General features: G+C 45.1%; 1 protein-coding gene across 2 annotated transcripts in view; it reads left to right on the top strand.

Annotated features, from left to right (window-relative positions):
* LRRN4 (leucine rich repeat neuronal 4) overlaps nt 1-27,783 on the top strand; it is a 169,562-nt gene that overhangs the window by 124,653 nt on the left and 17,126 nt on the right. For both annotated transcript variants that reach the window (XM_085612636.1, XM_085612637.1), the window contains 2 exons: nt 60-264; nt 22,956-23,093. In XM_085612636.1, the coding sequence (XP_085468762.1) occupies nt 60-264; nt 22,956-23,093 (343 nt within the window). The remainder of the gene's footprint in view (nt 1-59; nt 265-22,955; nt 23,094-27,783) is intronic.

The following is a 27,783-nucleotide window of genomic DNA, read 5'->3' as shown; positions in this document are numbered from 1 at the left end:
CATATGTCACTCGTTGACACTTTCTGTGTTTTTTCACATCATTGTCCTCCTCATTTCAGTTCAGCAAGAGTGGACCAAAGATTTGCCGAACCTCAGAAAACTTACAATTTCACAAATGCCAGACTTGAAAAGTCTCGAAATAGAAGCTTTCAAGAATATGCCATTGTTAAAGGAACTGATCTGCAAAGGGTCACGGGCTCTCAGTTGGACAGAACCGAAAATATTTGAGCACACTCCACAGTTAGAAATTCTTGACTTTCAGAAGTAAGTTTTACATGAATATTTTAGGCTGTCTGATTTTTTTTTTGTATTTGGCTATTAATGTATAAATAAAGTACATGTCTCTGACATACACCAACTGCATTGCGACCCCACCTTATGTTTGTTCTGCGATTGATGTACAAATTAGTCACAGTATAAAATATCTATTCACAGCAAGTGCAAAAACTCCTGTGTCATTAATATTTAGATGCAGGTGTCATTTTGTGACAACCTACAAATGGCTGTGAATGGAAGGACTGGAACCGCTGTGATAAATAAAAGCTGTCGTCAGTGAATGGCATTATGGGTTGATGCTGCTGTATGCCGTCAGTCCCACAGTCAGCAGTCATCTCAGTCCCGCAGCCACCATTCACAAGTTTGGGCTATCCTTCAGCAACAGCTTCCACTTTGCAAGTATCTAACCACTTTGTTTTGGGAGTCTACTAGAAGGTTGGTGAAGAAGAATCCTGAATTTATTGGAGACCAAGGGGGCGAATATTATGCAGTCTCTTTTCTTGCTGTTAATTTTACAGCACTTAAACACACTACGGTACCCACAACCTTGCCCCCCTGGGCAAGAAGTGACACAAAGAAACAACCAACCCACTGTATAAATAGTACCAATTATTTTCTTGATGTGTTCTAAAGGACTATAAATAATGTGTAAACTGAAACAATAAAACATAAAAAATAGTAAAACCCACATCAATTCCTCCTGTCCTTGGTGAATTTCCTCAGGAAATGACAGTGCAGTCCTAAGAGAGTAGGTTCTTCCAGTCCTTTCCAACTCTGACATCCCAGCTTGTCATCTGGCTAGTTGCCACTTGTGTTAGAGATCATCAAAAGGCATACATTAATTACCATTCCCTGGGAGGGCAATCTACAGTGATGGGATAATATTAGCTTCTTTTGTCTTCAATAAAATCCGTAGTCTTTCTTCACCAACTGGCTAGGAGAAACTGCAATTGTGTTGCAAGACCGGGGATTCGTCTTCAAAGTTTAACAACCGTCACTGCAGCATATTCAACAGCTTTACAATAAACCGTTTTAAAAGTTGAAACTCTAGTACAGTCAGTGGCGTCAGGATATCTGCTAACCAAGTCCCAGCCCAGAACGCCTTAGAAGCCATTGCCCCTCTAGCTGGACGCACCCCCAAACTAACTTGTATTGATACCCCTTTACCCACCTACTGATCTTATTTGATGTTACTGGCTTAAATGGCTTTCTTGGAGGTATTAATAAGTGCCGGGCAGATGTTCTCATTTCTTTATCCACCTTCACCTACTGTTTCAGAGACGTTTTAAGGCATAGGCAAAGTGAGCTCCGGCCCAGGGCCCCAGCCTGTCAGGGGGCCCCTTATAAAGCCAGCTCTGTTCTGCAGATAGTCTTGCCCTGATCATTCTTAAACAGGTTATTTTCAATACCGTTTTCCTTTCATTTATGTTTAATGTTGGTGATGAGTGAGAGTCTATTAAAGACATTATGCAGAGAAATGTTGTGTTTATGTTTCATGCAACATCCACAAAAATGTGTATTTTAGATCAAAACAGGAGCTCCCATATGAGAAATGGGGGGTGTCTCACTGTGATTATTTGCAGTGATCTAAGAGAGACCCTGCTGTGTTACAGTATTGTAAACACAGGTCACTATCCCTGAACATTAGTTGTAAACAAATTTAGAATTTAGACAAGTGTGCCTGTGCACTGTTAGTGACTTGGCCAAATAGGGCAAGAAACAGCTGAAACTGGATCATAAATTCAAAGCTGTTCCGAACAGGGGCCGCCGAAATATTAGTGGCCCAGGGTCCCAGTTTTCCTGCATAAACGTGCGATTTTCAGATCGCTAGTTCTGTTAGCGGGACTTAACGTAAATGAGATGCAAGGTAGGCGTTCTAGTGCAAAAACAGTTGCTAACCCCACTTCGCGATATTTCAAAGGAATTTCTTGTATGGTGCAAAACCAAAAAAACTGCCTCTAACTCCAGTTAGAGTCAGTTTTTTAAGACCAGAAAATAGCTGGTCTTCAAAATGGTGCAAACACTTGAGGCCTCGTTTCCGAAGGTCTTGGTGCTGGACAGCACTGAAAGGAATGTTGCTGCGCTTCCCTGCGACAAAACTACAGGGCAGGAATGCGCACCATCAATAAGATAGAGGGCATTCATGGGCCTCATTCATGAAAAATGTTGCATCGCTACGACAAAACAGCGTTGTAACACTTTTCACTAAGCCTTTCTTGCGACACCATAGATGCTCTGTATTCACTGTACAGCTCTCTATGTCGCAATTAATTACTGGAATCCTGACATATCTGTTAGCGCAACAGTCACGCATTGCTGCAGTTGTGTCAAAAACATGATGCAACTCTAGCAATGCATGGGGCCAGCCTATCCCTGTGGCACTGCGTCACCCATACGCCTGCCAAGAGGCAGGCGTGAGGTAGTGATGCAGTGGCGTCCTACAATTGTTGTAGTGAAATCTGATGGTTTTCACTGCACCACCCCTATGAGGCTTTGTTGCGTGGGAACACCCACCCTGCATAAATCATACCTGATGCAGGTATAATGTGGCGCCGGGATTCACAAGTTCACACATATGCCTAGATGCGTCACTTTACAAATATGTCAAGAAAATGACACGCCGAAGGATCTCATGAATAAGCCCCCCTGTCTTTTTCCCCAAAGTTGGCACACAATGGCTGCCATGCGCTAAAGCAGGCACCCTTGCGCCATGGTGCAAGGGTGACTGTGTTGCTGAGTTGATTGATGTTGTGGCTCCATCTTTTCTCGAGAGGTCTGCACGTGGGGCTGGACAAGTGGAGGGTGGGAGTGAACCAGTTGGCCTACTTGGAGTATTGTTTGCCTGGTCTTTTATTGAGGGGTGCCAGGGTGTTTGCGCAGTTGGAGATCTATCGGTGGAGGTTGCGTGCTGCGGTGTTGGCGTCTGTTAGCGTTGGTGGAGTGGTGGTGCTGATGGAGTTTACGGGAAGTTCTTCGGTGGCCTTGATCGACCCGCGATGGGGCGACGATGATGGCAATGGTATACAGTGGGCTGGGTGAAGGCATAATGTAAACAATGATGGTCGTACAGGAGAGTCCTGTGGTGTGGCTGTAGTTGAAGTTCCCGCTGATGGAGAAGACAGGCTTGAGCGTGTGTCAGGCTATGTGGGTTGGTGTGGTGAATAGCTGCTTGAGTCCGATGTTGGCGAGATTCCCCAGGAGGGGAGTGGTGTTCTGGTCACTGGGATTTTCCAGGTGGAACTTGAGGTCCCCGAGGAGGATGTAGTCGGTGGATGGGAGAACCTGGGATGTGATGAGGTCCACAATGGCATCGGTAAATGGGGGTTCATGGCCCTGAGGGCCTGTAGGTGAGGGTGCCGCAGAGAGTGGTGTTGGGGTTGGTCTGGATCTGGAAGTGGAGGTGTTCCATGGTCACCGTCGGGTCATTAGAGTGTGTGGTCAGTCGGAGTGTGCCTTTTCCAGACAATGGCAATACCTCTTCCTGGCTGCTCGGGGTGGACCATGCGAGTGACTTTGTAGCCGTCTTGGATAGTGATGGCGATGTCTGGTCCGGAGCAAAGGTTGGTCCAGGTTCCCGTGAAGAAGGCAATGCCGAAAGAGGTGGCATCGAGGAGGTCCAAGATTTTTGTTGCGTGTTTGTGGAGGGACTGCACGTTAAGGAGGATGCAGTTGAGCCGTTCAGCTGCACTGTTGATCGGCTGGGTGTCAGGAGGCGCTGGTGTACTGATGTCGCAAAAGGTGCATTTGAAGTTTTGAAAGGTGCAGGGTGCAAGAGAATTCTACAGTGTTGCTAGATGGCAGGCGGTGTTGCGTCCAGGGTTGATTATGAGGAGGGTGCTGGCGTCGTAGCGGTGTTGTGTCTGAGAAGAAGGGTCCTTGGAGCTGGGCGCGGTCCAGGGGCAGACGGATGCAGACGGGCTTGCCTTGGGCGCACCAGTGGTGCGCCCGCTGCGCATGGCCGTACAGTGACTGCCATTATGTAGTGCTGCGTAGGGCACTGGACAGCTGCAAGGTGGGAAACGCTGGGAAGGACCATGGATGGGAACGGGGATTGTAAATATAATTTTTTTTAATTCTTACCTCAAGGCTGGGTCCCGCGTCTTCTGTGCTCCTGCTCCCCTGAGTCTGCTTCCAGGAACAGGAAGCAGGCAGCCAGGCTCCCTCCCCTAAGCCAATCAAAACGTTGCAATGTGGCATTGTGATTGTTCTTGAGTACTGTGCCAAGGTGTTCAGCCAGGGGCTGGAGGGGTGGGCATGTTCTCCATGCAGGCTGTAATGCAACCTTCATTGCGAACAGGGATGTGCGCATAACTGCTCTGGGCGGCCTGAGAGGGCCCACCAGTCATTGCACACCTGAGTGGGCATACCACTCCGCCCCTGCCCTGCTCCATGGTTTGTGCAGCCCCACACACCCTCCCGCCCACAAAGGAAACATAGCATGAGTACATCAGTAAGTTATCATCATGTTATGTTTCCTCTTCTTGCACTGCTTGAAAGCAGTGGGGCGACGCTCTTCCTCCACAGCGGATGAGCTGTCCATGGGGGTGCATCACCCATTGGTGCTAGACACAACCCCCGAGCCTCCTCCGCTACGCATCCCACCTTCTCACCTGCGCATTGACACCATGGCGCAGTCTGCTGCACTCTCTGCAAATCTGTGACTTAGTCAGCAGGAGCCTGAGCAAGGCGGGATTTCACAAGCCAGGGTACAGCAGTCGACGCCAAGTCCACTGGGGAACCTCTGGATACAGGTGATGCAACAGGGCCCCCTTAGGCATGAAGTTGCAGCGCTCCCACCACACAAGTTCGGCGCAGCTCAGGGGCCTTACCGTCCACAGCGTCTGGCCAGTGCAACATCCTCCGGCTTGTGATACATTGAGGCGTGGCACACCATTGGTCCGTGCACTCCGGTGTAGTGGTAGCGCGTGGTATGCGATGCAGACCTCCCTACGTTGGTGTGCAGGAGCACCTCTACCATTCACAGCTCCAAGGGGCACCAGGTGGTCTTCTCACACAGGTCAGCAACGTGTCTCCATGCGACCTGGCAGACTTCACCACCAGGTAAGGGTGATCGCCAAAGCCTCAATGTCTACCACCACGGGCCAGCAACTCCACAGCACCCCTGCATTCCACTTCAGGGCCCAGACTCAGGCCCAGCGATGCCTTTGGGCCTCGGATACTGTACGCGCTTTCAAGGTTTTGGATGCCATGGTGTTGTAGGGAGTGCACAATGATACGTGATGCATCACTGGTTTTGTCCAGCGATGCGCCTCTTTTCATGGTTGTAGCCCTGGATTTCCTCTTCCCCTGGGACTCTGGCTGGTCATCCTGGCTGTTGGGGGGCTTGGGGGATTGTTAATCTGTGCTGCACTTGGCCCTGGTTGCTCCAATTCGCATTCCATTGGTTTTGTTTCCTATTTTTCATTGAGAATGGACGTATAGGCTACTTTTACCTCTAGAGGCAAAAAAAGTCACGTTGGGCTGACTAACATGAGTTTTTTGCCCGCAAATTGGCCTTTCGTCAGCTTTTGCCAGCTAACGCCAGAATTTGTATTGCCTTCATACTAGTGTTAACGGCAATTTTCACTGCAGCTACCTCGAACTATCGCCATGTAATGACGTATTGTAAATACATCGCTAACGGGGCGATCATTTTTGGTGATAGGCCGCGTTAAGAAAACTGCAGCTAACTAGTGATAGCGTTAGTTAGCAGCACTTCTTGTACATGCCCCCCATAGTTTTGTGTGCAAGGGAAACCCTGGAAATGCCACATAAGTGGAGGCATTGTTGGGTCACCCAACAGGAGAGGAATGCATAGCAGAAATGTTCAATGCCCTAACATCTGAGATCGTCCCAAAGGATACCTAACACCACAGTATTACTATCTAAGCGGCCAAAGACTTAAAGGATAAAATCCATTACCATCCCATGACTCAAATAATTTTAACACAAAATTAACATACTGGATAATGGTGTATCTGGGCTTAGGGGATTTGTATATTTTATTGCTTTCAATAACCTACACACTAGTGGATGCTCCCTAAATAGTTTCCCATCAGCTTTCTGATCACCAGACTAGTCCTGGAGAAAAGCATTATTTGCTAAAGCTTCTGGATCTGGCCTCCGGCTAAAAAAAATCTTCAGCTGAACCATAAGTCTGGAAGCAAACAGATCTATAGGGACCGTTCCTCAGACCTCTTCTAGTGTTCTGAACATCTGCCAATCTAACCTCTATTTGCTCCTGTTGCAGAGGTTTCTCTAGTACCAATCCATTGGACGGTCCAGAAATGTACTACACTAGCAATCAAATTCCTCACTGGAAACAAAACTCTCACTTTGGCTAACTCCACTAAATGTTTTTAACTTGCCCCCTCCCCCCCAAATTGTTTGTCCATATGAAGGAGTACCGCACACTTCGCATTTATCTTTTACTAGACTCTGAATTGCAAAGGAGCTTGCAAGAGCTCTGAACAATTTGTGCACTGGGGACTCTTTCCTGGACTATCTTCCTTCAGTCGATAAAGTGCCACACCTGATTCCTCATCCACAGAGACTTGCATCTGACTGTAATACAAGATCTGGGTATGAAGGGAAGAAAGCTCATCCGTTCCAAGCTTCTAAATGGCTTAACTACCAATCAACTTCTGTCCTTGCTTCTAGATCTAATCAGATTATTAGTAAATAACCTATTCCCTTTTGCAGATGCCTTTTCTTTAACCTTTGAAGCGCCCTGTAATAATGGGGTCCCCGAAATACTGCCTGAATGGATGAGAAAAGCAGTTCCACCAACCTTGCCAAGTGTCTGAGTGAAATCAGAGATGGAATTATCATTTCCCTCATTTTCAGCTTGGTCCCTGAAAGCATCTGAGGTCCCTTGTCTAAGCAAACCTCAAAAATGCATTTTTTTTAGTGGAATCAAATCTGACTTCTCTATGTTTATTATAAATCTCAACCTCTAAATCAGATCCACTGCTTTCTGAACCTGACCCAACAACAGCTCCTTGATAAGAAATCTCGGTCCTCCACAGATATTATTTCCCCCCCCCCCCCCCCCCTCTCCGTGAGACCTTCATTGGAGGAAGAACACTGTTTTAAAAAGGAATGGTATATAAGTCTAACTGAAACCTCTGTGCCTGCAAACTTGGCAAGGAGAAAAGAAAGGGCTGTTACGCTGTATTCCAACTCCCCTTGGTTGCCCACCAGAAAAGGGTCCATCCCTTCTTTTTTTGGGAAGAACATAGGCCTGGAATATCTAAATTGGCGGTTGTAATAGGGTCTGATGAAAAATGACTGTCCCACAAAGCGATCCCTGTATCCTCCAGCCTGCTTATGGGGGTGAACGTGACCAAGTACACTCATCAAAAAGGAGTGGCTTTATCCAGAGATATGAAGGCTTGCACATAGTACCCACTTTTCATATTAAACTTGTCCCCAAAGTGAAATCTGTGCGCATTCAGAACAACTTTTGACCTAGGTAACTCCCTTTCTTAAGTTCCATTCTTAACAAAGTCCCTTTCTCCTTTCATAGGAAAGCCCAGCATTTCCATTGCCCAGAAAACAGATTGCCCTTTTGGCCCACTTCGGTATAATCTCAGGACTGCCAGGCTTTACCAAGTTTTTTGACTGCTCCAACGCAGAGAATTCAGTGTACCCAGAATGTCTAATAACCTGTATTGAAAGGAAGCCCAAGCCCTGTCCACCACTTTCCTGGGATCCTTACCCCCTCTACTCAGAAATGTTACAATCTCTGTGTCAAGGGTAAAAGCCATTGTGTCTGATATAGTAGCCCTGAGACATTCCGCTCTCATCTTAGCCCTAGTGGCTCATTCATTAGGGGTTTTAATCCTGGCATTTACATAATCGTCTACAAATTGCAGTTGGAACCACTCTGCCGAATTAATATGCTGCAATAAACCTAGGTCAACAGTTGGATCGCCCTCAACATCCAATATAACCATTTACAATTAATGCACTTTTACCTTTGCACTTACATTCAATCCATCATCATCATTAGCATAATATGTATCATCATTATACAAGTCATCAATACATGAACCATTAATTTCCCCTAAAGATCTTTTTTTTTACCACCACTTATACTCACAGATGAGGCATAAAAAATGAGCTTTTAGTCCATTTCCCCTTGGGGAATTGAACCGCCACAAAATACATCAAATATATAACTATCACCCAGCACCACCATGTGTTTACTTTTCGATAACCTTTCGCCTCCTGAAGGCATGGTCAGAAAATTATTTATAGCTGTTGGCAACATTTTTAAGTGAAAATGAAATCGCCTTTAAAGCTGGATTTCATACTGAAGCGTTTAGGAAGTAATGGAGGAATCTTTGAAAAACTTCTTCAGCTGTATTTTTTTTTATTTACCAGACAGTCTTTTCCATTTTCTTTATCCATAATGACGAATTTAGTCATCAGTCGACCAATTCAGTTCCCAGGAATAGGTCAATCAATTGATAACCTCAGATGACTTGGGAGAATTATTTTTGGAATCGTTATTACTACGGCAGTATCATAAAGTGTGTTTTAGTGATCGTTAACCGTTTTACAAAACACAATTCGTGAATAAACACAAACGCATATAAATCATCAAACAACAAAGGAAAAAATTATTTTTTTCCCATCGAATCCTAGGCTGGAATTCACACAATTTACCGCAAAACACAGTCCTTTTCTAGGTGGCTCGTACAGCGTGTAGTGCTCCAAAATTACACTTACAAGAAAAATAGAAGCTGGCAGGACCGCTCTACAAAGTATCCAGCTAAGCTTTATCCTATCACCAGTCCCGTGCAACGGAAATTGACATACGAAGAGGGCTTGTGTTTACAAAGCTCGCACTTCGGTCTCCAACCTTTTCTGTAGTGAGAGCTACTTCTGCTCAAGGAAATGCTTTCCGAGCTACTAGCAAATTTTATAACTGTAAAATAGTGACTACACTATAACCACCCTAAACAGGATTATCAGTAGTGACCACCCAAGTATTCCTGGCGCGGTTACCAGCTGACATTGCGGGGAAAACTCCATCAATATAAAATGCCTCCAGCTGACTTATGAAGTAACATTCAAATCTTGACATTCCCTGTGGTACAAACGACATAAGCACAGCAGATGGTCTCCCCACCTCAGCTTGAATGATCATTCATCAGTTTCTGAAAATGCACATTTTTCTATTAAGTATAACTTTCTACTGTGGGCAAATGAACTCAAAAGATAACCCACTTTTGAAAACAAAAACTGGCTTTGAAATATCTGTTTTCATTTTTACAAAGTGCACAATCCCAAAACATCAGCTTGTCATTTTCATCAGGTAGTCCCATATATAAGTGCCTCTAATGGACAGACTGCTTTGAATACCCAGGGATTACAGTCATATGCCAGGGATGCTAACCATAGCACCACGGTGCCTGCATTATGCCAGTAATGCCCACCCTTGTGCCAAGGCTGGAAACCATAAGGGTCCCGGCAGAGACCATATACCAGCCATGACCATTCTTATGCCAGGAATAGGTAAAGGGAGTCATGCTCTTAGTGTGTCAATGATGGTTGCCAGTGAACCACAACTAGACCAAGAATACCACAAATACATAAGGATGACCATTATTATGCTATTGGCACTATTCTGCCAGGAATGGCAAAAACTATGCCAGAGATAACACCCTTATGATGGGGGCTACCATATACATTTGCTGGTCCTTGACACCAGGCGTAGCTTTCAGGAAGCAATAGGGTTTATTATGGACGCACATAAATACTAAGGAGTCTCTTAATTTGCTCCGAACTGGGTCATGCCCTGTTCTCCTCCGGTCTTGGGCTGATCCTGCACCCAACTGACACATTTTCACTCTGACTCCTGCAGTCCCACACCTTGGTGGGTAAGCACTGATTACTGCTCAGGCTACCCCTGCCATACTTCTTTTAAGGTCCACTGTTCATGCACATGTTGTGACTGATAAAGCAGGGACTACAACATGATCAGTCTCCTTGTGGTGTAGTTATATTGAGATTGGATACAGACAGTCATGTGGGAGGCCCTACAGGCCGATACCCTGTGTGCTTGAGTGTTAGTATGAGTTACTGCCATAGGTTTAGCTGGCTGTCACTCTGAGGGTCTTGAGATGAGCAGTGCTGCCGTCTTTAATAGGCACCTACTCTCTGAATTAGATTCTGACCTTGACTTCTCCTTTGAGAGCTACTTTGAAGGTACGGGTAAGCTACCAGTAGCTCCCGAGCTACTCGTTAGAGACCCATGTTATAAAGTATTCCTCAATTCCATGCAAGGATGACACAGCACTGGCACTCAGCCAGCACATGGCTCCCACTATTATCTCTTAAACAAACAGCAAAACACACCTTCAATAACCCTAAGAACATTTGCGCCTTGTACAGAAAACTTAACTCTTACCAGAACGAAAAGAGGAAGTCGTGAGTGATTGGCTATTATTTATATTATGGGTTTATTGTTTCTATGTATGTCACTACTTGGCCATGGAAGTAGATATACGATGATTTTACCGATCGCAAACAAATGCATTTTGCTACGTACAGAAGGCAAAATGCGACTAGGTAACTTGTTACAAAATCTCATTTTGCTTTTGCGATTTGGTATTTGAAAGGGATATGTTTAGGGCGTCTCTTCCAAATACCATACAGCACTAGTATGTATAAATGTTTTGCGACCAGGACTGAGGTTGCAAAATATTTGCAGTTAGCACCAACATCAAGCTTACAGTAACTGATAAACAAATGGATACGGGTCCCCAAGGGACCCCTTTACCTTTGTGACTGTGGGGCCAACATTTCTTAAGAGCAAGCAGTAGTCCCACGGACCACTGCCTACTTTAAAAAAAGGGAAAGGTAGCAATTCATTATTTTTCTTTTTTTTTAAATGCATCCTGTTTTCCTTTAAGGGAAACGGGCTGCATTACAAAAAAAAAACATCTCTGTGATTGCCATTCACAATGGGTCTCACATTGCAACCTGCCTCATGGAGATTGATACGGTCTATTTGTGACCCACTGTGAATCGTTACCCATGTCAAACAGATTGTTGTACATCGCAGTTTGTGATTTCTTAATAGAGAATTGCTCAAATTTGCTATTAGGAAATCGCAAACACACGATTTTTTACATCTGGTCCCAAGTGTATAAAATAAACAGTAAGGAAAGAGACTGCATAATATGAGCCTCTGGTCTTGAAATAAAATTGCACTCACAAAGTATTTATACACTGTACAGTTAATCACCAAGGAGAGAAGAAAGACATTTACATTCCTTCGTTCCTTTGGAATTTGTTATGGTTGCAACGTGCACTTTTCTACTTGAAATGTGCCGTTTGTTCATTTTGACCTGCTTTTTTAGCAGTTACAAAGGCTGTGGTTTTTGCAAATCACAGACATTGTGACTATTAATGCTTTCCACATTAGGCCACATTTCTTGGCTTGTCCTCTTTCACTCTGAATCCTTTCTGTGTTGCCTCTTTTATCCATGGAGGGGATGGGATATCTATGTGTGTTCCTCATTCATCAGTGGGAGGGTGCCTATGTGTGTTTATTAGTTGTTGATTATTTTGTGTCATCAATTCTTCAACAATGTGCAATACGCAGTACAGAGAAAGAATGTGCTTTTGATCAGTCCCCTTTAGCAATTTATTTTCATGTATGTTTATGATTTGCCATTGCTGGGATGGGCACACAATCAAGGCCATGGCATTTAGAAGATGGTTACATTGTCTTATTTGTGTTTCCTTTATGATTTCATGATGGGTCTCAATAAGGCATTTTTTTAGACTATAGCCAATGTGTGCTCTTTGACATATTAACTTTTTCATTTAGGATATGCTAAATTTTGAATTGCTTGTGCACATTCGTTATTTTGTTTTTATGCTAACATGTTGGTGGATCTACAGTTGTTTTTGATCATAAACTAAAGACAAGTGGGCATCATGTTTCCTAAAGATGCAATGAAAATACTGGCCCTTTGTGAAAAGCATCTACTATATCAAAAAAGATTCTGGCCATGCCTTTTAAGTTCACCACTCACAAACCAAACTTGTATTGTATTGTATTGTATTAATTCTTGTATAGCGCTACTGTGACCCTACGGGTATCCTGGCGCTCTGATATAGCACAGCTATTACCGGTCGAGATGATAAACACACGGGGGATTAGGCTTTCGGAAATAGCCAGGTTTTAAGGCTCTTTCTGAAGTCGGTTAATGAGTCAAGTTGTCTAATCTTCTGTGGTAGCTCATTCCACAGCAAGGCTCCTGCCACGCTGAAAGCCCGCCCGCCCATCCTAGACCGTTTGAATCTAGGAACTACCAACAGGTTAGCGCTGGAAGAGCGAAGCTGTCTCTGTGGGAGGTACCAGGTGAATTTTTCCTGGAGGGGTATTGGGCCCATCCCATGTGTTGCTCTATATACCAAACAGAGGGATTTAAATTGGACCCGTTCTTTGATTGGCAGCCAGTGAAGCTCTCTCAGAGCCTGAGTAGAGGATGAAGCACGTCTACGGTTTAACACTAATTTGGCTGCAGCTGATTGGACTCTTTGCAGCCCCTGGATGATATATTGAGGGGCCCCCAGATACAGGGAGTTACAGTAGTCCATCCTACTTAACACTGTGCTGCTCACGACCAGGGAGCGCATCTCATTCGGTAGAATCGGTAAGATCTGGCGCAACAAGCGCAGTAGCCCAAAACACACACTGGCTGTCTTGCCTGCCTGAGATTCCATTTGGAGGTTGTTATCTATAAGGACCCCCAGGTTGCGTATTGTCTTAGTCGGGGTCAACGAATCTTCCTCTGGGGCAAGCCTGAATTCGACCGGGGGTAGTAGAGGTACTCTTGCTGGTGAGTAGTACAATATCTCAGTCTTTCCTCCATTGAACTGTAGAGAGTTACGCTGCAGCCAGTCTGTTGTCAGCCGCATGCACTCATGGAATCGTTCCGTGGGGACAGCATGTTTACCCTCCATGGAGAATACCAATTGCGTGTCATCAGCATAGTTGACCAATTCAACCCCGAATGCTTTGATAATAGAGAAGAGTGGTTGTAAGTAAATGTTAAAAAGAATGGGGCTGATACTGGAGCCCTGCGGTACTCCATGGGCTATAGAAAAAGTCCTAGATGTAAATGGTCCCAAGGTTACCATCTGCTGTCTCCCTGTCAGATAGGAACGGAACCACTGCAGTGCCCGTCCCTTTATCCCGATGCCCTCCAGTCTCTTGAGCAAAATTGGATGACTCACTGTGTCGAATGCGGCCGACATATCCAGGAGCACCAAAACCGCTGTGCTCCCGTTGTCCGCCCGCATCCGTAGATTATCCATCATAGTTGTCAGGGCTGACTCTGTCCCATGTCCGGGTCGGAAACCAAACTGATCCCTATCCAACAAGTTATGCTCTTCCAAGTAATCTGAAAGCGATCTGCTCACAACCCTTTCCAAAATTTTAATTGGGAAGGGAAGGAGGGAGATTGGCCGAAAGTTGGCCGGGTTATTCGGGTCCAAAGAGGGCTTCTTGATCAGAGGTGACACCACCGCCTTCTTCCAGCCCTTTGGGACTGTACCTTCTTCCAGAGAGTGGTTACATATCTGTCGTAACCAAGGGAAGGTCAGGCGGCCATATGATCTCCACACCTTCTGGGGCAAGGGGTCGAGTGGTGAGCCCGAAGATATGCTTTGCACCGTAGAATTGAAGACAAGGTCTGAAAGGGTAGGAAACCTATCCAAGGTGCATTGCTGACCCGGGACCCCTTCAGTTACCTCTAACCCATCCTGGGTAGCAGTTTCGTTGTCCTTGAAGGAGCCCACGATCTTTGCCACTTTTTCCTCAAAGTGGGTGGCGATCTCGTCGCATAACTTCTGTGAAGCCTCCACTTTGTTTTCTAGGCAAGTTGGAGCTGAGAGGTCTCTAACAATCTTAAAGAGTTCTCTGGTTCCATTTGTTGCTTGTACAATAGTTTTGGCGTAGAAAGTGGCTTTACTTTCTAGAATAAGCGTCTTGTACTTAGTCTGTGCCATCTTTAGCACTGACTTATCCTCCTCCAAGTACCCCTTCCTCCATTTCCTTTCTGCCTGCTTGCACTGGAGGCGTAGCTGTTTCAATTCCTCATTGTACCAGGGCGCAGAAGTTTTATTTCTGGTTTTTATATTCTTCAGAGGGATTAATTGATCCAGGGCATCCGTAATGAACTCCTGATAAATAGCATAGTTTTCCTCCACTGTGCTAGATGCACGGAAGGGGTTCCCTATAGGAGGTATCAGGAGGGCACCGGTCCTGGCCAACTGAGCCCAATTTCTACCTCTTCGAGAAGTCGCAGAGGCTTTAACTTGGTCCCGTCGGCCAGCTAGCAACATTTTAAAATGAATTAGGTAATGATCTGTCCAGTTTTGAGGAACAATGTTTAGTATTTCAGCTTTCAGCTCATTTGCAAACAGGAGATCGAGAATGTGCCCTCCCTGATGGGTCGGGGAGGTAACTAATTGTTGGAGATTAAAGTTGGTGCAAGTACATTTCAAATCTCTCAAATAGCTACCCATATTTGCATTCTCCCACAAGTTGAAGTCGCCCAGAATGATTAGATTAGAGTGAGTTAGGGATAGGTTGGTAATGGTATCCAAGAAGGACTGATACATAGTGGTACTCCCTGGAGGACGATAGCAGATCAAACCTGAAAAGAGATTACCCTTGGCTTCCTGCAGCGAGAATCCCATCAGTTCAATGCCGTCTACCTCGTCCACCTGTAGAAGGGTGAATTTAAGTTCTTCCCTAAATATCACCCCCACCCCTCCCCCTCTGCCTCCTTTCCTTGGGTTATGTAAGATTTTGAAGCCTTCGGGGCAGGCGAGGCCTATCTCTACTATCGATTCTGCCCTGATCCATGTTTCCGTGAGGAACAGGGCATCAAGCTTCATATTGTCAATCAGCAGAGCAATTTCCGTGTGGTGTTTTACCAATGACCTACAATTAATCAGCCCGCAGATTAGGCTACTGGGCGTTGTAGTGCCCCTTTTACCCACAGTGGGACCAATGTGTGCAGGCTCAGGTTCAACAGTGGTACCTAAACTGTTGCCTATATCCAAAAGCTGTTCTCTGGTAAAAATGCGACGTACCTCGCTGGGTAATCGGGCAGCATGTACCTCACCGAGCACATCCGGAGCGCGGACGGGCGCAGACGGGCTTGCCTCTGGCGCGCCTCCGGCGCGCCTACGGCGCGCGCGCTGCGCGCTTGCATTTCCTGCCTAAAATAGGCGTCCGTCGTATTCCTGAGCACTAGAGTGCTCACCAATATGGCGCCTGAAATGTGTCTCTGCTGCCCCCCAAGATGGCGCTCAAAGAGGCAAGGAAAGGAGAGAGCCCTGCTCAAACGGCAAGGTGATCGACTCGATTTAGGTGCGGGTATGCGGAAATGTGAAGGTAAAATTAGAACAGTTTAAAAAGCGTTTTTAAAATATGTTACAAGCATTAAAATATAGCACCCACAGGCGATAAAAGACCCTTGGTCAGTGACTAGCAGCAACAAAATCCCACTGAAGCCCCCCGTGTCCTCTCAGCTCGGCATAAAAGCGCTGTATCAGATTAGTGCCGGCGCGCTTGCATTTCCTGCCTAAAATAGGCGTCCGTCGTATTCCTGAGCACTAGAATGCTCACCAATATGGCGCCTGAAATGTGTCTCTGCTGCCCCCCAAGATGGCGCTCAAAGAGGCAAGGAAAGGAGAGAGCCCTGCTCAAACGGCAAGGTGATCGACTCGATTTAGGTGCGGGTATGCGGAAATGTGAAGGTAAAATTAGAACAGTTTAAAAAGCGTTTTTAAAATATGTTACAAGCATTAAAATATAGCACCCACAGGCGATAAAAGACCCTTGGTCAGTGACTAGCAGCAACAAAATCCCACTGAAGCCCCCCGTGTCCTCTCAGCTCGGCATAAAAGCGCTGTATCAGATTAGTGCCGGCGCGCTTGCATTTCCTGCCTAAAATAGGCGTCCGTCGTATTCCTGAGCACTAGAGTGCTCACCAATATGGCGCCTGAAATGTGTCTCTGCTGCCCCCCAAGATGGCGCTCAAAGAGGCAAGGAAAGGAGAGAGCCCTGCTCAAACGGCAAGGTGATCGACTCGATTTAGGTGCGGGTATGCGGAAATGTGAAGGTAAAATTAGAACAGTTTAAAAAGCGTTTTTAAAATATGTTACAAGCATTAAAATATAGCACCCACAGGCGATAAAAGACCCTTGGTCAGTGACTAGCAGCAACAAAATCCCACTGAAGCCCCCCGTGTCCTCTCAGCTCGGCATAAAAGCGCTGTATCAGATTAACTTCAGGTTTGTACTCCTTCTTATAACACCTTTCTTGAGGGTACAGCTTTTCTCTGCAGAGTTAATCTGTTTAAGAAAGGGGCCTGAATCCCAGATTCAATATTGTTGCAGCCAAGGATATTGCTCATTACTGTATTTTCTTTCTAGAACACCGAGGGGTGATGCACACTACCTCCCCCAACTATAACTAAGCGTTTTGCCTCGCATAATGACAGATCTTTTGGCTTTGACATATTTTGTTTTTTATTTGTTTCACAATGCATCTTTAAAAACAATTATAGTGGAAAATAAGCTATTGGATATAATGAGGGTTTATCAGTGGCTCCAGAGAATCTAATACATTGACAGCTCAGTAACGTTTTTTAAAAAACCTTTTGTGTGATAATTTAGTTTGTTGATATGTGTGTTGTTCAGTAATTCTTTAAGGTCATTACAAGTTTAGTTCACTAAGTAACCCATAAGATTTGCATAGAAATAGTAGTGGGTTTCAGATTAAAGCACTGCAATTCAAAAGACATCTATATGATACAAAGAAAAGATAGACAAATTAATTTCTAGAATTGTTTCATACATAAGCATTCAGGCATTTCCTAAATATTTCAACACTGCAAAATCTTAATATATTTTCTGAGCTGTTTTGCATAAATAAGTTGTTTGAGTTAAACTTTCTTTGCCAGAACAGTTTGATATAGAATAATTTTAGGGTTTATGAATTCATCTTAAAGTGGGCGCAAAAAGAGGAATGTAATGGAGTCTCTATTTGAGATATTCAATCTAAACAACACATGTTAGCACTGTAGTTATAGCTCCTTAAATTACTAATGATAAAAGTGACTAGAGGAACATCATTTCCTACTTTAAATTACAACAGCTCTATTCACAAAGATACATATATATAGTGAATATATGAATGGAGATTTACATCTACAAATGTGCTTACACTTACACATAATCAGCATTCACAGAGAATATTAGTGTAAAAATAAGCACAATAGGCATGCTCTGATGTGCTCCCAATTAAGTATGCAAATCATGGGCTTTTTGGTGGCCACCTGAATCTGAATGCATAAGCATGAACCCCTGTTCATAAATCTTGAAAAGATGGATAACAGTCCACTCAATTGCTGTTGGTGAAATATAATACAATGGAACTTTACGCTGAGCATTAACCAAATGTCAGAGTAGGAAAATACCCACATCTAACCACATCTGAACACAATAGGTACCAATAAATATATAAAGCGCATAAATAGTCACAGATCCCCATGCCATACACTTTCTCTTGTGCCTCACATCAGTTTGGAGAAATACATACTGTGAAGAGGCAGCCCAACTATCTCAAGAGGAAGATGAAGTAGACATTATGGTGACCTTCGAGGTTAAGCTGTAAGGAGAACTCCTTGGTCTGCCTCCTTCAGTAGGGAACAGAAGCAAGTCATGTGGCAGGAAGTTACAGATATACTTTTTATAATAAAAGCTAAACTCATCATCAATTATTTATTTTGGAGAGTTGATATTTATTTTGGAGAGTTGATGCATTTTAGTAAGTGAATGTTTTATTTTCTAAATATACAAAACAATTTAAATCCACTATTTTGGGACTTATTCTCCAAATCATACTTGAGAATGTAAATGAGTACTCCTCTAGTACTGCTTTACGTACTCACAAATGCTATTTACTTATGTCAGCCGGAGATCTGTGTCTACTCCTGCCCTATCATTTATACACAGTGTTCTTCCATGAGTGCGTAGAACTCAAGTAAGGGACTGCAGAGGCAAAGCAAATACTATAATACACCCACAAAAGAGCAAGACCATTTCTATTCACCACATCCACACATATCTACTTCACTAGTACTGCGGAGCAAAAAGGCACAAATGTACTCCAGCCAAGCTTTGAATTATGTCACACACCACTGACTGGTACAGTGAGGTATTTTCATAGAAATCCATGAAGGTGTTGAACTTGGCCCTTTCTGCAGGTTCATCCCCAAACTGTTTGCCTTCACCCTCATGTTTTCTGAATGCGTTTTTGTGATGGCTTTTAGGACCCTGCACACTTCACCACTGCTAACCAGTGGTAAAGTGCTTGTGCTCTCTCCCTAAAGCATAGTAAAATTGGCTTATACCCAATTGGCATATTTAATTTATTTGTACGTTACTAGCAAAGTGGCACTATCTGTGCACAGGGTCTGTAAATTAAATGCTACTAGTGGGCCTGCAGCATTGATTGTGCTACCCACTTAAGTAGCACTTTAAAGTGTTGGGGTTTCCATTCCAGCCTGTGTGTCCAGTTTTAAACTGCCATTTCAAGCTGGAGAAATAAACCTTTTGCCGGGCCCAAACATTCTCTTCTAATACATATAAGACACCCTAGGGTATGGTCTGGACAACCCAGAGGGCTGTGTGCAGTGTATTTACAAAGTTGGAGATGGATATGTACTTTCAAGTTTTACGTGTCCTAGGAGGGAAAAACTCTTAAATTAATTTTTCACTTCTGCAAGGCTTACCTCTCCCAAAGGATAACATTGGAGTTACCTTATTGCATTTAATAAGTTGTAACTTCCAAACAGGAACAGGTAACCCATTCATGGTTGGTGTCTTTGGAATGGTAATATAAAATCCTAACTTGGATTTTAAATTACAATTTTGAAAAATGCCACTTTTAGAAAGTTGCCATTTTCTTGCTTGAGCATTTGGTGGCATCAACCTGTCGTTGGCTCACATGACAGGGTGTCAGTGACAGTTGAGCTCTGTGTATTCCTCCTTGACAGCCACACAATAGAGAGCTTGGGTGTGCCTGGATGGGCCATCACGGGCAAGATGGAAGGGAGGTGTGGGCCCAGCCCCACTTACACATGAATAGGCTGTGTCCTGCCTTTACAGAAAGGGCTGCATACCCCTGTAGTTAGTCTGGAGTAAGGGACAGGAAGGCAGGGCATCTGTGCACTTCAAAGAAATGCCTCTAGAAGCTTCTCCCTACTTCAAAGGCACAACTGGGTATAAATACTGGACCTCATACTCCAACCCTTCATTACACTTCCTGACCTGTGGCTACTCTGCAAGGAATAAAGACTGCTGTGCTGCTGAAAGGACTGACACTCTGCTGGACTGATGCCCTGCTATGCTGACCTGCTGCCCTCTTGCCTGGGTGAGAAGGACTGCACCTGCATCTCTTGAAGTAAATGTCTCTCCTTAAATGTGGAATAGCCTCCCATTCCACATCAGAACCTCCTACGCTCTTCTTTAATTCTGCAAAAAGCTGAAGACCTAGCTTTTCAATTAGCCAGCCTACCATAGGCAGGGCTATGCACATACACCTAATCTGTTCGAGGATACTATCACAAGTGATAGTGTGCTTTACAAATATACATTACATAACATAACTTTGCAAAGACATATAACAAAAACTGATCTTCCCAGAGGACAGGGTTTTCCCATGTAAACTTCCACATAGGTGGCTATCTAACAATGCTCGCAGATGGTCCATTATGAAGAGAGCTGACATCTAGGAGGTTGTAGGATGGAGATTGTTGAATAGGAGAGAAGTCCTGCTTACCAGGAGTTTCTTTTCTCTCAGACGATTTAGAGAAACACCTGAGTTACAGGGTGGAGGAGTGGAGTCAATTGAGGTATCTGTAAGCAGAGGGCTGAGTTCAGGAGATTCCTGCATAGCCAGTATGAGCATCTGTAGATTTATAGCTTTGTCACTGTAACCTATACCTATACAATTGAGATATAGGAAGGTCTTACCTACTCTTGGCACGGATGCTTCCTTTCTATGTTGATGCCCCCAACGGACTGTGTTTGGCAAAATTTAGTAAACAAAAAAAATGGCCCAGTCTGCATCTCTGCCCCCCCAAAAAATCAAAAATGTAATTGGATGTTTTGGCAAGGGTACAATGTTACTATAGGTGGTCAAAATCTGCATTTGTTTACAAGTGTGCGCCCACTAATCTCACCTTATCAGATGCTGAAAATCATCAATTGTATATCAATTTAATTGGATGAGTTTACAATTGTTTGCAAAGACTGTTTTTCGTCGAACATATATTGCAGATTTCACCTGGTGGCCAAACACTGGACCAGTGAAATGGACCCTAGACAGAAGTGTGTTTTCGAGCAAGAAATACTCAATTTTTAGGGCTCGCCTGAGGTAGCGCATTCATGCTCTCTCGGTTGCGAGCGGTATTGCTTTCAATAGGGGCTTGGAGCCCACCTATTGTTTACAATTCATTGACTTCATTGTCACTCCTCTTTGCTGCCACCTAATCCGCTAGTGCATTCCAGCAGTTTTCGTGCTGTTTCCATTCCCATTCATGCCTCATACCTTTGCGTTGATTTAACTTTGGATCGTTATTTAAGTTACTTACACCCACAACTGCACCACTCTACACCACTCTACTCTACGCTGTCCACTCCATTCTATGCCACTCTACTCTGCTTCACTCAATGCCACTCTACTCTAAGCCACTGAACTCTATGCCACTCTAATCTACGCCACTCTACTCTGTGAAACTCTGTTCCACTCTATGCCACTCCATTCCACTCAAGGAGACTCTACTCCACTCCTCTCTACACCACTTGGCTCTACACAGCTTTACTCTATCCACTCTACTCTGTGCCACTCCACTCTACTCTATGTCACTTTACTCTATGCCACTCCACTCTAATCCACTGTACTCTAGGCAATTCCACTCCATTCCACCATACACTATGCTACACCACTCCACTCAATGTCACACCACCCTACTCTATGCCTTTCTACTCTAGGCCACTCTACTCTACTCCACGTCAATCCATCCACACAATGCCACTATATGGCACTCCACTCTATGACACTGTGGTCTATGTCACTCTGCTCTATGTCACTCCATTACATTGCATACCACTCCAATCCACTCTATGCCTCTCCACTCTACACCATTTCAATTCACCATATAGCACTTCACTCTACTCTACATCATTTCGCTCTACTCTATGCCAATTTACGCCACGCCATTCTACTCTATGTTATTCTATTTTACACCACTCCATTCCACTCTACTCCACTCCACACCACTCCACTCTATGCCACTCTACTCTATGCCACTCCAGTCAGTGCTGCTCCACTGAACACCACTGTACTCTAAGCCACTCTGTTACTCCACTCTACACCACTCCACTCTGTGCCACTCCACGCCACTCTATTTTACACCACGTTATTCCACTCTACACCTCTCCACGCCACTGTACACCACTCTATGCCATGCCACATCACTCTACGCCACTCTATTCCACACCACTTCACTTGATTTTGCACCAGTCTACACCCTCCGATCCATGCAACTTCATGCCACTCTACTCTGTGCCACTCCACACCATGCCACACTACTCTGGGCCTCTCCACTCTACACCACTTCACTCTCCTCTATGCCACTCCACTGCACTCTTCGTTATTCTACGCTACTCCAAGCCACTGTATGCCACTTTACTGTACGCCACTGTCTTTTATGCCACTCTCCTCAATGCCACACCACTAACTTTTATCAAAGCTGAACAGCAGTCATGCTTTTGTCCAACATGACTAAAAGGCATGAACAAAACCAACAGCTCTTGCATAGGTGAGACCTAGGCTTTGCCAATGCTTGTTTAGAAGACGGCTCTGGGAAACCCTTGAGCCATCAGATGTGAGAACATTGAACACGTTGCTCACTGACAAGTGCTAGGTATAACAGGCTGTTAATGGATTACAGAGATCATTGAAACATATGCACTACCTTGGGGGCTTCAATAGAAAATACAACTAACCTAATCAGAACAATGGGAAACTGAAATGTTCCTGGGCAGGAAAGCACAAGAATAGTGAGGAAAGCCAAAGAATCAAGAGCAGACTGAGAAAGACAAAAGAGCCATTTAATCATGAAAAAGGGTCTGAAACCTAAAAAATATTTCAGCTGTGGCTCACTCCCATCCCTGCATTTTCGAAAAAAACTTATTTTTGGGCAATTGCTGTTTTCACTTTTGTCCTTCTTTCACTCCCGTTTTGTTACATACAAACTAATCCTATTTTTGCCTCCTAACCTTTAATAATATTAAAAGTTGTCTTCGCAATTGGTATGAAATCTGCATTGTGTCTTACTTGTGTTTGAATTCTATAGATCTTATTTCTCAAATAACCCGGTTTTGACCCTTGGATTAGTTAGTAGCCCACTTTGCGTCTGATTCACAAATATTTCTCTGTGTTAAGTACCAACAACTCACACCTGTAGTGTTTTAATAAAATATTTGCTTCATAATTGCAAACAAATTTCTACTGAGGACAATGGAGGTCTAAGCTTAATCAATTCTATACTGTGTTTTTTTTATAGCTGTAATTTGAGCAGCTTTGATCGCTGGCACATGAATTCATCAACCATTCTACACATCGTTCTGACTGGAAATCCTTTAAAATGCACTTGTGATCTTTCGTGGCTCGTTTCCGGGACACAGCGCGTCACACTGATAAGGTAATGTTAATATCATTCAAACTGTCCACGTGGTAAAATAAAGGGCATCGCTGGAGGTATAACAGATTGTCTTTACTGCACTAATCAAATAATCTCTGCCTCACTAAAGTGTAGAGATAGCCCAAAATCTTACAGCACGGATATCAGCAATGTTTGTCGCTCACAGCTGAAGTGAGGCGATCAACGCTGCTCAACACCATTTAGAGCGTGTTTAGCCCAAATACTACATCGCCCCATAGTTGGCAGTCAGGAAATCGCACCAACAATGTTTCACCATCTTGATATATTTGTGATGTTACAAATTTGTTTTTCATGTGTTATGAATGTATATGCCTATCTGAATGCATGTTAGTATGACTGATAGTTTTGAGTGAGCTGTGTGGGACATTATGTTTATGTATATTGTTTAAATATCACATATTTATATACCCTTAAAAAGTTTTGATAATTCGTTCTTTGATAAAATGGAAATAAAAATGAAAAATATTTTTGATAAAATCTTTTGAGGATTTTTTGAATATCCGCAATTGTCAATGCTGGTGCTTGTTGGTTACACTTGGAACCCTCTTTCTAGGGCCCTTATGAAAGTATTTTATATAGGCAGGTAACTCTTTTGTCTATTGGTTCTCCCTATTTCCCCTGCTTTACCTGCCTTTCATTATTTGTCAGGGGGCCCCTGCTTAGTGGTTATTATGTCTGTCAGACCCTTCTGGTCGTAAGATATATAGGGTTTGTAGGTTTTTAATAAAGGTGATAAACTGAGCTGCGGTTTATAATGATTTTCATCATGTATGGACAGTGCAGCAATTCATATGGTAATATCTATTAATTAAAATTGGGTATGAAGAAAACATCTATATTACTGAAATGTGTATAATATACTGAGTTTAAGAATAGTGGTTATCTGTACACCTCTAAATTTGGGGTTATCCATACTACAAAGGGCTTTTTGCAAAATGTGCTCTTTTGTGCACACTGGCTTACATTTGGAAGCCAAAAATACAGAACATTCTAGTCGGGAATAAAAAAAATACTACTATTCTCTTTTATCATGTCTCCAGATAAAAACAACACCTCCATTTTCCCCCCGTTAAGTTTATAATTTGATACCTCTTCAAATGATGCTGCCTGTGAAAATATATTAGAAAGTGCACTATACAGGTAAGAGTTGATTATTAATACATTGTCTATGTTTCTTAGAACTTTGACCCTATGTGGTTGGAACATGATTGAATTGATTTTCTAAGAAGTCTTTGGATGTGTTGAAAGGCTCCATATATATAGTGCATAATGTGGTGGACAAAGGATATCCCTGTCTTGTTCCTCGCTGAATAACCTACACATTTCATTGCATCATTAACCATGGCGGTACAGACAGCACATACTGTTAAATATAGGTTACAAGATTACAGCAACCAAATAGATTTTGATATTTCAGAACATAACATTTTTAAATGGCACCCTCAAATACACATATACTGACCTAGATGTCAAGAACCATCGGGAGATCACATCCATATGTTTGTCAAGATGCTCCAGAATTAAGGCGTATTGGAAGGATATTTTCATGAGCATTTTGTGAGCATTTAGATGTCGCTTTCATCAAAATACTCAATTGCCTATGCTAGATATTACAGACAGTTTCAAGACAAACTATGGGGCATATTCACAAGGAGCTATCGCCGAAAAAACAGCATTTTAGTGCAGCCAAAGGCGTGATAAATTTACCCCCCCATTCACAAGCTGATGTTAACAGCCCACAGCACCAGTTCACCCGCGATAGCAGCCGCAAAAAACATCGCCACAGAGGTCCCCCGCAACTATCAGTAATGAGATGCAGAGTCGGCGTTCCAGTGCCAAAAGCCACGACAACCTCACACCTCAACATTCTCAACGAACAGCCACATCGGCGATAAGGACACAAAACAGGCAATAAGGCGCGTTAGCATCAGGAAATCGGCACCTGCTCTGACCTGGTGTAAAGTCGGACGACAGCCTCTACCACAAAAGGGAGCACAGCCCAGGGCTACATCGGAAGGGCAACAGATGCCATGGAGCCACCCATCATGCGGCCCGGACACCCAAGAGGGCCACAACACCCACAGACACCACCCCCAGGACCACCCCACCCTGGCACCCCCCTGACCAAAGACATACCACATCAGCTACACCTAAACATGTACAAAATAATCCGCTTGATGTCGCACAAGCACAACTGGTGACATGCATGTGTCATCACAGAAATGAGCACCACACATTCACTTTCCAAGCAACAAATGAAACTTTATTAAAATTAACACTGAAATTAAATGAAGACACATGGCCACTCCCCTTGGGACAATCCGTCGGTCACAGCCTACAACACAAAAAACATGATGAGAAGGTGTGTCCTGTGCACATCAAAGGACAGAGAGAGAGAGAGCGAAGGAGAGAGAGAGAGAGGAAGAGGGAGCGAGAGAAAAAGAGGGAGAGAGAGACAGAGAAGAGGGAGAGAGAGAGAGACAGAAGAGGGAGAGAAGAAGAGGGAGAGAGAGAGAGAGAAGATGAGGGAGAGAGAAGAGGGAGAGAAGAAGAGGGTGAGAGAGAGAGAGAAGATGAGGGAGAGAGAGAGAGAGAGAAGAGGGAGAGGGAGAGAGAGAGAGAGAGAAGAAGAGGGAGAGAGAGAGAGAGAGACAAGAAGAGGGAGAGAGAGTGCCATCCCTGCGCAGCCAGGCCACACTGCTCACCTGCTGCCACTGGTGTGTCACCAACCACTTGCCGGTATGTACAGCAATACACCAGGTCACTCATCTGAGTCAGAGCCGGCAGCTGAAACAGAGTCCAGATACATGACTGGCACAGCACACACACTTGCACAAAACAAAATCGCCTGCACGCCCATGCACACCCAGGCAGAGGCACCCCAACACCTCCAGCCGCCCATCGGAGCATGCCCGCCCATGCCAACTCAGGCCTCAATGCTCACCTTTCGCCACCTGCGTGTAGACATGAGGTCCCACCATGTGCCACTCCAAGCAAAAGCCCGGGGCCTGCGGACATAACACCCTCCACACCATGTAGCCACGCTCTGCAGGCCACCAGGTCTCGTTTGGCGCTGGGTCTTGATTACTCCATAGCGTGGGACATACCAGTGCACCCGGCACCATCGCAGCCTGCACACCCGCTTAGCCCTATGGGTGCCACTAACTCTGGGATCACGTAAGCGACACCACGGGGCGGTAAGCCCGCGCTGCCCGCTGGCTCTGGCCTACACTGTGGTCCAGCAGGGCACACCAAACCTGTGCTGTCCTGACCGCCGGGACGGGGCATCATCGCAGGCTGCACACCCACTCAACAGCTTAAGGTGCACCCAAAGTCACCGTCCCATGGCGGGGTGCCTGTGCAGTTCGCAAGGCCGCGGATGCCACTAACCCAGTGCAACCCCAGTCTGCACCACATGGTGGTAGGCCCATGCCCTCCGCCAGGCCTCGGATGCCACCAACCCTGTGCGCAACAACTCATGGGCCCTTTATGAGAAGCGTGGAGCGGCCATCATCCAGTCACCACCGGAAGAGGGGAATATGACGTCATCGGCCCCTTATGTTGGTGGAGTCACATGACCTGTGATGCCTATGCCGGATGGGTGTGGTGTGTGTGAAAACCTGCCCTCAGGGAGTGGCTGTGACATGCTGACAACTAGACCAGTGACCTGCACACCACCAGCAAGTAAGCCTGCGACAGGTTGCAATGATGGCCCCCCTCGGTGTGTCAACGGAGTGGTCTGGCCTGCCTTACGCCGGGCCAGCACAGGGCTTGCCACAATGACGCGTGGGCTCTGGGCGTGGTCCAGTCCATGTCCAGACAAGGAAGTGACTGATGCGTGTGTCCCCGTTGTAGTGTTCATGGGACCCGGTAAACAACATGCAAAGTCGCACCCTCTGACTGGCATCCCACAGGATGAACATCATTGACGCAAGGGACAGTACCCACAGTCATCCATACATGAATGGCGTAAGACATTACACAGCAGTGCGTCACTGGATGTTTAATTGCACATCCCGTGCAGTGATGCAGCTGGAGCGGTACAGGGCAATGCCAAACACACTACACAATATGGGCCCATGGGGGGCCAGCCAGGGATGACATGTACTGCGGAAGAGAAAGGGTACAGTCCGCAGTCTGTCCGCCATGTCATTGGTCATCAAACAGGATGTGGCAGTCCATGTCGCTGTCCAAGGTGAGTGCATCGGAGTGTATCGGGGGTCAGTGGAAGGTCATGAGGCCATGTGCGGCACTAAGCAGAAACAGGGCAGGTGGCGAGAATGAATGCTACTGCCTGATCCTTCTGTGCCCTACTCCACCTGTGGGTGTTGGAGTACCGGCTGCGGCACTGTGTACCACTGACACATTAGGGCCCAGAGGGGGATTGTCGGCAGCACTGTGTGCCACTAACACATCAGGTGCCTGAGTGGATACGCCTGCCACACTGGGAGGCACTGACACACCAGGGGGCGGAGATGTGGATGGTGTGGGGGCAGCAGCATTCATCAGCGCCATGCCTTGTGGCGGCAATGCCATGATGGAGCTCTGCAGGGCATGATAGATCCCAGCAACATTTAGATGATGTGCAGCGGTGGTTGCCATCCTTTCCGCCTCCATCCGCACCATGTCCTCCATGAGCTTTCGCATGTGTGCCAGCTCACGGCTGGCA

The sequence above is a fragment of the Triturus cristatus genome, chromosome 6 (genome assembly GCF_964204655.1).
Source record: "Triturus cristatus chromosome 6, aTriCri1.1, whole genome shotgun sequence".
Lineage (NCBI taxonomy): Eukaryota > Metazoa > Chordata > Amphibia > Caudata > Salamandridae > Triturus > Triturus cristatus.
Note: the sequence above shows the minus strand (reverse complement) of the source record. Positions and strands in the feature narration are given on the sequence as shown.